This window comes from Vigna unguiculata, chromosome 3, assembly GCF_037176805.1.
Source record: "Vigna unguiculata cultivar grain cowpea cultivar isolate G323 ecotype 2 chromosome 3, ASM3717680v1, whole genome shotgun sequence".
Lineage (NCBI taxonomy): Eukaryota > Viridiplantae > Streptophyta > Magnoliopsida > Fabales > Fabaceae > Vigna > Vigna unguiculata.
This window is the reverse complement of record NC_140794.1, coordinates 5415346-5426523: the sequence shown is the minus strand read 5'-3', so window position 1 is coordinate 5426523 and position 11178 is coordinate 5415346. Positions and strand designations below refer to the sequence as shown.

The following is an 11178-nucleotide window of genomic DNA, read 5'->3' as shown; positions in this document are numbered from 1 at the left end:
TTATACACGCCATGAATGGGACTTCCCAGCCACATGTCTACATTTGAAACGCCACTTCTACTTTTCGTTCATACTAAACCCTAAACAGTGTGCCATTTATACATAAAATTGCGCAATGTACGTGTGATGGTAACAGGAGATGGGAAGAGTGGTTAATGCAAACCTGAGTTTGATTTTTGTGGTCCAAAGATCTGATGTTTGATTTTTGTGGAGCTTTTGAGTATTGAATTAGTATTTGAATGATCCCTTTTTGGCTTTTGCTACCTTTCTTTTTTCTTCTTTTTGTTTCTGTGGTTTGCTCATTGTTGTTTCACTTTATTAGGTCATCCCACTTGATGTATCATATCATATATACTTTTACTTTACCATCCATGCGTCCATCAAACTTTCATTTTCTTTAACATATTATTCTCATGCACACACACACCCTATTTTTCCTACAAATTAAATTCCTCATACAACCATTCGCCATATCCAACCTATCATCATTTTGCATTCTTTCTTTCAAACCATCTCAAGACTGGACCAAGAAACTGTTATCGTGATATACTTGCACTACAAGAAAATTATCCATGGAAATTTAATAAATTTATTGTAACATGAGTTTACGTAAATTTACATGTGTTTTATCTTTAAATGACATGGACTACACGTAATGATGGAGTTAATATATATGCAAGTAGTAAGATCGTAATCTCGTACTCAGATTCCAATAGCAACCAATCTATACTTCGTAAGAACATCTCTTTCAACAAAGATCCTAAAATCAAATCTTCTTGTCACCATCTCTTGATAAGAATTATGATGTGAGAGGTTCTCGGAAACAACTTTGTGTTTTTCTTACAGAGATCAATGGTGTCAATTTTTATTTGTTTTTATGAAAGAAAAAACTCCTATTGCATTTCACTATTTTAATCAAAAAGTGTTAAGATTTAGTTTTAATTAATTACATTCTACACCTTATGGTGTCTTCTGCATGTTCCTCCATTTACAATCAAATTAATTAATCTTTCTATACAAGTTATATGTATTCTTCCAATGAAGTCCATTTTTTTCTTGGAAGTATTAAGCTACAAGCTTATAGTTTCTATTAATTTCTTTTGCAAATCACTTTTCTACCGAGCTTAAGTTGATTTTCTATTTTTATGTTAATTTAAATTTTCTTTTAGTCGGATAACACTTATTCTTTGTTCTCCAAATTTAAATTTGATATTTGTAGTACTTGTAATTTGAAAATATTTATTTTGGTTTATCTAGATCATATATATAGTTAAACATTTTAGTTACACCATTAACAATTATATAAATCGTGTGCTTGAAAATTTATTTTAATTTTATCTTATTACTGTAAAATACTCAATGACATGCTATTTTGTTTTTTAAATTACAAGAATTAGAAAAAGAAAAAAAAGAGATTTAATTAAAATGAGCTGATATGTTAGTTGAAGTGCCATTAGAAATGTGTTATTTGTAATTGTCTGTTAATTACAGGCATAAATTTATCATTTTTTTAGTGAAGGTATATCCAATGTAAGTTATTAAAGAAGTTTTTAGAGTTGGAATTGAATTCTTATTTAACTTTTTATTAGAGAAATGACTCTACAGTCACATTAGAAACTATTATTGTAATGATCCCTATTTTCTTATGAAAATACAATCCATTCACGACTTATTCTACGATCCCTTAAATGCAGTCACAAATAGTAAATGAATAGAAACTAATTAAACAAAAACTATAATTAAGAGTAGAATGATAAATGTGATGAGCACAATTATAAACAAATAGAAGAAAAAAATGTGGATCAAATAATTAAAAGGGGTCAAATTTATAATTTAGATTTTGTTTAAAGACTGCATTCATCTTAATTCGTTAAAAAGCTTTATTATTACATGAAAAAAATATTATAGTAATTTATAAAAATAGGAGGGTATGTCCATAATAATTATATTGACTTCTTTGAAGGAATAGTTTAGGGGTGTGAAGAGAAACCCATTAAATATGAACTACAAGAAAAACTGCATATATCCAGTTCGGGCCCAAAGTACCTTCTAAGGCCCAAGAAAGTTTTTCTTATAACTCCTGCTATGTGCATCCTTTTTTCTTTTTTTTTACCTTGTCACTTTCTTTTTGTTTGTACATCATTATTCTTCCATTCTTTTTTGAACACTCTTTCGTAGGGATGAGAATAGATAGTAATTAACCATGGATACTTTTTTTTTCAAATTTTAAATAAGAATGTTTAGAAATTATTTTTTACAGTATAATCTTAAATACAAAATCATATTAAAATATAATCCAAATAAAATAACATATTAGAATATTATTACTAATAAAGCTAGTTCTTTTTTTTTTTTAACAATAAGTTGCATTACAAAGCATAAACGTAAATAAAATTATTTTATTTTAAAACAACTTTGATTTCACAAATCTAAATTATAAAAATGACAAAAGAATTAGCTGAAAGATTTGTCTGTAAGAAAAAAAAATGAAAAATGAAATCAGAAAAATAAAAAAGAAATTGGGAACATGAAACTAAAAAAAGAAAAAGATAGACAAACATAAATGGGATTGAGAACAAGACAAAAGGAAAACGGACAAGGAAGAAGAAGGAGAACGGAAAAAATGAAAAGAAAAAAAAAAGGAATGTGCCATAAGCCCAGGTTCTTACAATTGGTGTCATGTAACTATTCCCATTTTAGTCTATTTGCTTCTGTAAATGGCTTTGTTTTTTATTGTACTCCATTATTACTAACGGCACTCCATACGAATAGAAAAAAAAATGTAACTTCCATCACTGCAACACCACTCTTGCTGCCACAACTAGTAGTTTGGTAGATGTCGAAAGTTAAAAATAGAACGTTCATTATTCATTATTAATTATAGCATAATTAATGGCAACTTTTCAAGAATGGGTATATATATATATATATATTTATTTATTTATTCTAAAAGACTTGTTTATAAAACATATTCCATAAAATATAAAAATCCATATTCTTAAAATTTGTTTGAAACAAATAATTTATAATCACGTTTACATAAAAGAGTTATTTAAAAAATATAAAGATATAGTTAAAAGGTATAAAATGTTGAAAATTTGTCTTGCATATATAAATATGGCTGCGGACCCAAACAAATGGGATAGAGGCATTAGGGAAATGAGAAAATGATGAGGCTATGACTCAGTGGGACGTCAGATTCATTGTTATTCACACATTTCCACACACTCAATCATACCTTCCTTCAACTGTTTTATAATCTTCAAAAATACAAACATTTTTTTTTCTTCTAAAACCTATTTTCTGGTTTTAAAATAGTGAAATATTTCTAAAACAATAAGAAAAAAAAAATACACGTTTTATGGCAAGTTGTTATTGTAGGGAAAATATGAAGAACTAACCTTTTAATTATTCAACTGTCACGAGACAGGAATGGAAAGTGTAGGTTATAACTTGGGCAGTATTGGTCCCTCACCCCTTTTTATTTGAAAATTTTAATATAAACAATATTTTAGTATTCATAAAATTGTTTTTTATTTACTACTTTTTAATATAAAAGTACTAAAAATTTTCGTTTTAAATAAATCATTTATTAAATTGATTTATTATTTAAATTAAAAATGCTTTTGAGAAAATATTTTAATCCTTTATATTAAAAGTTAAAAATATATCTTCTTTTAGATTTGTGCTTTCAGATAACAAAATCATATAATTAGGGGCGTAGTCTTATTATTCTTAAAAATATTTTTGTTTTAAATTTTCAACTGACTTCTTAATATATTATTAGGCTTGCAGTAATTTAATTTTGTTGTGAAGAGAGTAACTGATTAATTTTAATTCGAAGGTGTTTGTTTTAAAACTGTATAAAATTAAATTTCAAAGAATTTATGAAAAATAAAAAACATTAAAAAAATGAAGATATCTATTAAATTTTATTTAATTCACAATCACAATCAATTTTTTGTCGACATTTTTCTTATAGTATTATTACTACCAGTTTTCTTCTTAAATTTGAATAATTGTATATATTTCAACGGAAACCAACATTTTGACATATAATCATATCCTTAACCGTATGATCAGAAATTTGATCCTGAAAGAAACTATATACATATAAAAAAAAAGTCAACTTTTTTTTAAACATCAATATTTAGAAATGTTAATCTATAGCTTTAGATGCTTATTCAACTATATTTGAATGACAGTGTTTTAATTTTTTTTTTATAGAATTTTAAAGAATATTAGGAAGCATTGTTCTTTTTTGAATTATTTTTTAATCAAATATTTAAAAGTATAATTTAAAGTTAAAAAGTGATTAACAGTATAAATTTTAGGATGACTCAACTTTGATCTCTAAATTTGTAAAACAGTCTCTCAAAATAAATAAACAAAAATAAATCAGTTTTTTGATTTTTCTAATTTAACGATAAAAGTAGTTTGATTTTTCTTTTTAGTTTTCCAAATTTAGTATTTAGGTGAAGAGGAAGTATGTTAGATTAGGTCAAACTTTGTTAATATTGAGTTTGACACTCTTTAAAAAAATAAAGTTTGAGTTTGACTTTTTGTCCTGTGATTTCTTTTAATAGTTTAACTTAGTTTGTGAATATATTTAAAAATTTATTTTGCTATAAAAGTTAAAAAATGAGCAGGTTTTGTTATTATATCACTAATCTAAACACGATCATTAACCATTGTAATTTTTGTATATTGCTATTAATATGTGCCTTAATATTATGATTATATATACAGTGAAATAACATAATGAGTTACTCATTTGAAACCGTATTTTAAAATAACATCATCTTTTAATAGTGTATACATTTATTTCAAATAATCTTACAAGTTTGAGATTTTATGTTAATTAGAAATATACTTAAAAAAAGATAAATACAAGTTTACCATATGATGAATAATTTATTATGATAAAAATAAAATACTAAAAGGATATTATTTTTATTTTTTAAAATTTTATGAAGTAACATATTTTATTTTATCTGTTATAAAAATAACTTTTTATTTTATTTGTATATTGGCATGTTGTTATAATAAAAACAGAAGTGAGAAAAAAAGAGGAAGAATCCTTGTATATCGAACAACGGCCACTCCGAAAGGGACCCACTTTTCCACTCTTCAACCAGTCCTACTTTCTTTGCTTCTCGCAACACTCTTCATTATATTTGCTTTCCCTTCGTTTCCTTGTTTTTGTGTAAACTCACACAACACAAACACAACCCAACATAATCAAAGATAAGACCTTGCATCAACCCTCTTCACATGCACGCCACAGGTAACACACTAACAAATTTCTCTTCTCTCATTCTCTCATACAATTTCTCTCTTCGCATACACAATTCTGTTCCTTTAACAAAGCACGCGCTTTCTTATCAATTCTATGGCCCTGCTTGCGCAAAAAGAAATCCCCTATACGCTGCTGTCGTTTTACTAGAATCGGACACCCTTTGACATTGTCGGGTTCTTTTTGGGCATCAGAGTACTATTAATAGCAATAGAGTTGATGGGTTCTTGTGTAGCATTTGAATTTTTCTGAAGTTGTTCTGTGTGATGTTTGATGCAGTGAAACACACTCCAATTGGTGGTCTAAGCTGACGGTGAAAATTGGAGCTTTTGTTTTGTTGCCGAGGGTTGTGTTGGGTTGTTGACGCCTAAAGGTAATGGCTTCCTCTCATGGGAATGCACACTCCGATGCTGCAAAGATGGAACAGATAATCACTGAGTTCTTTGCCAAGAGCCTTCATATAATACTCGAATCAAGGGCACCCTGTGTGTCCTCTCGCAATTTCTACGGTGATCAAGCTGCTATGTCTCCATGTTCATCGTCTTCATCTTCGTCCAGTGTGCGGCCGAGGGATAAGTGGTTCAATTTGGCGCTCCGGGAGTGCCCGGCGGCGTTGGAAAACATTGACATCTGGCGCCAGAACAACATTGAGTGCATAGTGATTGATGTGATTTTAGTGCAGAGGCCTCTGGATTGGGACCCTGTGACTGCGAGTCTTTCTCCAAGAAGGGTTCTCCCAAGGAGTTCTTCGCTGAAGGAAAGATGCCCTTTTGGCTGGAACACTGATCAGGAAGAATTGGGGGTTGTGGGAAGGAGTGAAAAGATTGTGGAGAGATGGGTTGTGCAGTATGAAAATAGGAAGACTAGGGATTCTAGTTCTTGCAGTAGGAGGTCAAGCAGTGTTTCTCTGCATAACTCGTATAAGAAATCAACTTTGCTTCTGAGGTCTTTGTATTCCACTCTTAGACTTTTACCTGCCTATAAAGTATTCAGAGAGCTTAATTCTTGTGGACAAATTAGGGACTTTACCCTTGCTCATCGTGTGTCTTCTTTTGTTGAGCCCTTCACCCGGAAAGAAGAGGCTGAAATGATGAAATTCGGGTTCACCCCTGTGGATACTTCTTCTGGTAGACTGTGTCTTAGTGTGATGTATTGCCCCGTGGTCTCACGTGTGAGCTCAGAACCTTCAACTCCAATTTCCCCACAAGTTATTGCAGACTATGTTGGGAGTCCATTGGCTGATCCATGGAGGAGGTTTCCTTCTGTTCCTGTGGCAGGTTTGCCATCTCATGGCTCTCCATCATCGTTGCCATCTTCAAGGCAGCGCAGTATGAGTTTCGATCATTATAGAGCTTCACCTCCATCTTATTTACCTTCCCCTACTTATTCAGAATCACTCTCATCAGTGTATAGTGCAAATTTGCGACGTTTCCCTCCTGCAAGTTTGCCTCCTCATCCAACTGAGATGTCTTTGATTCAAAAAAAGAACACAAATTTTGATGATTATTATCACTCTCGATCACCTTCAACCGATAATTCAGGACCATTACCATGCAAACCACTTTTACGATCTGGAAGTGCTCCTGTCAGCATACCTGCTGAAGTTGCTGATTTTCCTGGTTATTCCAATAGGCATAATAATGTGCCTCCGTCTCCTCCCCTAAGAGGTTCAAGGGGCACTGTTAAGATTGATAGATGTACAAATGCTATGCAAACTGGTGCAACAGCTGAGAAGGTATGCCGTGTGCTAACCACGATGGACTTTTTCCATTCTTCAAAATATATTTGATTTCCTAAGGTTGTTTTCTGCTTTTTGCAGTCGTTTTCTCTTGGAAAAGATGAGTCTCGAAAATATTCTGGAGTCAAGATATCAACTAACAGCTCGCCCTCCAGTAGGTCTTATCAGGATGATTTTGATGATACTGATTTTACTTGTCCATTTGATGTCGATGATGATGATATTACGGATCCAGGAAGCAGGTACTGCATATTGCATTTATGCGTGCTTACATGTTGATCTATTGCATAAGAAAAGAATATAAAGTAGATATGCTCATAAGTAGTGACTAAATATATGCTCTTCTTTGAGAGAGAACGACAATTGTTAAGAAATATGACTAGTGGATACTACGACATGTTGTGGTGGGTCCTTGCATTAAAATGTGTCTTTCTCTTTGACCATATTTTGTTATTCACAATAGGATACAATCTGATCGGTTACGGGGTTAAAAGCAGGTAGTTCAGGTTGAACAAGTTAGAGGAACAGGAGCACTTCCATCCCACTGGGATTTCATGTTTGTGGTCTGGTAACGTCTAGGTTAATAGACTTGTGGGATTCTGTGTGGGCTGGTTTAGAAATTATGTTTAACAATATCTCTAGGAATGGAACAAAAAGGTTAAAAAATAGGAGCAAATTAAGAAATGAGCTCGATTGTTTTAATTTCATTATTTCAATTTTCAGCTGAGTTTTTACCAAGTAGTATAAGAGTTTATAACTTTTCCTTCTTTTCCGCTTTAGAGATTAGCATCTTCACATTAATTGGTAAATACACCAACTTTTGATGTGCACAAGTATTTGGCCTCGCCTATATCTTGGTGAAAGTTATGCATATTCCTTTTTTCTAGTAATATTCTGGGTCTGTACGAATGCTACTCAAAATTTTGTGAATTTTAAGATGTGTATGACAATGACTGTACTATTGAAATGGTTTAGATTCGTTTACATTATTTTACCTCATCTTTGAAAGTGTATTTTATTGGTATTTATTGATATACTTTCCAAAAATAAGTGATTGATGTGTCATATTTGGAGTGTGATTGAATATGTTGGCCCTGCCTTTTCTTCTTTAGCAGTTTCTTAAACTAAAACATTTAAACAGTCAACATTAATCTATTTAATGTTGCACAATTCCTTCATGTTATTCCTTCTACAGGACTATTGATTCTCTGGCTGGCAAAAAAATTTATAGTTCAAATAGTTATGTCTAAAGTCCCGGTTGAATATTAGAAAGGGTTGGATAGACAGAATACCAGGATCATATGTATCCTAGTGTCCTTTGATTGTAGAATTGTACTAAGGAATCCACAATTATGGAACATAAGTCTTGTCATGCCATAGATTCAAATATATGACCAACCTTTTGTATATGTTGGAGATTCCACATCGACTAGAGATAAGGTAAATTTACAATACATAAGTGTTTGCAAACCTCGTCTTACAAGCCAATTTTGAATGTGGAGTTAGATTTAAAGTTCATTTTTTAAGATGGTATCAGAGTCATTTGAAGTATATCCTAGCGAGATTTATTGTTTGTGTTGGACCTATCGTATCACTGCTATCGGGCCGCTATTAGACCACCTATTAATGACTTGTCCTACATCCAAGATGTATATATGCCTTAATGTGAGGGGAGGAGTTGGAGATCCCACATATAAACAAATTTATATTATATAAGCAAGTGCGAACCTCACTTTGTTGATGTTGTAAAGTTGAATTAAGTTTAACGTCTACTTTTTAAGAGTATAAAATGAAAATAAGTTGACATTTTGGTAATTACTAATAAAACTAGAATTGAACATCTTTTCAAACCAAACAAGCCTTAAAATATCCTTTGAGAAAGATAAAGGAAATACACAGAATATGAAAAAGCCTATAGTTTTTCAATTTTGCTTGATCTTTGAATAGTTGAAGTAGAAATTCCTCTGAAACATCCATGAGGAGACTACCCACAATATATGATCCATGGCATGTTAAGAGGCAGAGAGACGGCCTTTAAGATGGAAGCATCCTGCACTGGATTGGAGGCCATGGTTTTGAGGATCATCCTCATGTCAACTTTGGATATAGGATCAATAATATTGATATTGGAGCCAATCTTGATATTAGAGTGGAAGTTAGACCTCCCATGAGAAAGAACCCTGGTTTATCTGGGGTAAAATCTTAACTGGTTCTCTTTAGTATAGGGTTGGGAGATCTTCCATTTGTTGGAAAGGTCCATGAATTTCTAATATAAGTGATAAAACTTGGTGTTCCTTCAAAGGAAGTTATGGATTCCTAATGATAAGCACCCAAGTACATGGGAAATCACCTCATATTAAAAGCTTTGTGTTAAGAGGCAGAGCCGTCCTTGATAAACACTTGATATTTGGGGAACTCAACACAAAAGTTAGTTGTTTGGAGGAGAGAATCTAATACTTAAATCTCCACCAATATTACTCGATGTGAGATTTAAACATTCTATTGTATCCAAATTCTTATCATGAAACTTGATTTAGAAGTTACACATCCATCATTGTTCAGAGTAGTTGCTTAGGCCTATTGTTTAGCCTGTATTGAGGAGATTTAATCATTTGGAATGCTCCTTGTTGATAGAAAGGATTTGCTTAACCGTGAACAGATATAAAATAGTTTAAGTGTGGTTTGAGAGATGACTGAAGGCAAAGATATTAAGTGATATTCTGTATCAGAGTAGGAATTACTTATAGTATTTTAGGGATTAATTGGTTGATTTGGCCTCTAGTGTTGCACGCATGAAAAACAATTTGCTTCATGAGAACACTGTTGCATTTTTTGTTGCCCATAATTCTGATTTGATGTAATTTAGTCACACCTGTTAATCTCACAGTTGAATATTTTATTTAATTAAGCTTTGATTTTAATTTTGAATGACTGTTAACTAGTTTATCCATCAAGATAGAGGTCTACTTTTAGGCTTATGACACTTTTTACAACTTCACCTAGATTCTGGTGCTGATTACTAATTCTTGTTTTATTTCTATGTATTGAGTGAAACTTCAAAGAAAGCATACAATCTGGTTATTTCTGTGTTTTAATTTAGCAATTTTAACATGATTCCTTGTGCATGAGCAGAGCTGAATCTCTAGATCATGGTCTTTTGGTTGAGACATTTGAAGCTGGAGGATTCTTTCCCGTTAGAAAGTCTCATGATGCTGCTGTTGGTGCGCTTGTACAAATGCTGAAGAAAGCACCACCACTCCGTCAAGATTTCTCCACTTCACAACACCTGTCACAAGGAGTTACAAATCCTGAAACCTGGAACAACAACCTTGAAGGGCCCAATCAGATCCTGGAAGCATCAAAACAAGTGAGCATAATGTCTTCTGGGATCATAGCCACCAGAAAAACCACAGCTGATGCACTGGAAGAGTTCCAAGGTTACAAAGAGATGAAAAACCTGTTGCTTATGCGAGATAGTAAGCACCAGACATAGTACATAACACATGGTATATATATCTATATATATATAGTACACTTATGCTTCTTCTGCTGTTAATGCTAATGTTGAATCAGTGGAACACATGTACAGTTTTAATAAACCTTTTAATTTTCTTGATAAGTTGGTTCATCCATTTGAAGATGTTATTAATTTTGAAAATACGTGTAAATATGATGATTAAGTCTTTATGACTGTCGAGTTTTGATCTATGATCAGGTCTGAGCTGGCTAGCATACTACAGCCTTGTATTCTGTAAAATACTTGAAGCTACTAATAGTCACATATTGTATATAACAATGCAGAAGCAGCATTTATAAGCTGTAGATTAACTACCCCTTTTGTTATATACTATTTATAAGCTGAAAGATGACAGTAATGTTAATACAGTCGTATATACAATCAAATTCTTTTCTGATTCTATGTATCAGCATCATCTTCTTGAACTAAGGAGGCGTTTAGTTTCTTCAAAACTGCACATTCAAAGAAGGTTACACTATAGATTAAATTGTGTTTTTTTCTACTTTTTTTCTTTCAAATAAGCTAATTCTCACGTGCACTCTTTGGGACATGGAACTATTGTCCAAAGGTTAACCTTTGTTTCCTGAATCGTCTTGTTCAAGGTCCCATCCGATATTCAAAAATTAG

General features: G+C 31.9%; 1 protein-coding gene across 1 annotated transcript; it reads left to right on the top strand.

Annotated features, from left to right (window-relative positions):
- The first annotated feature begins 5116 nt into the window (after positions 1 to 5116).
- Positions 5117 to 10865, top strand: LOC114179016 (Autophagy-related protein 13). Its single transcript, XM_028065199.2, has 4 exons — positions 5117 to 5287; positions 5576 to 7031; positions 7116 to 7276; positions 10167 to 10865. Exons 2-4 carry the CDS (start codon positions 5673 to 5675, stop codon positions 10525 to 10527), a joined length of 1881 nt encoding a protein of 626 aa, XP_027921000.1. The 5' UTR covers positions 5117 to 5287; positions 5576 to 5672; the 3' UTR covers positions 10528 to 10865.
- Positions 10866 to 11178: the final 313 nt, after the last annotated feature.

Coding starts and splice junctions, on each gene's coding strand:
- LOC114179016 (XM_028065199.2), top strand. CDS start 5,673: ATGGCTTCCTCTCATGGGAATGCACACTCCGATGCTGCAAAGATGGAA. Junction 7,032..7,115: donor CTGGTGCAACAGCTGAGAAG/GTATGCCGTGTG, acceptor TGCTTTTTGCAG/TCGTTTTCTCTTGGAAAAGA. Junction 7,277..10,166: donor ATTACGGATCCAGGAAGCAG/GTACTGCATATT, acceptor GTGCATGAGCAG/AGCTGAATCTCTAGATCATG.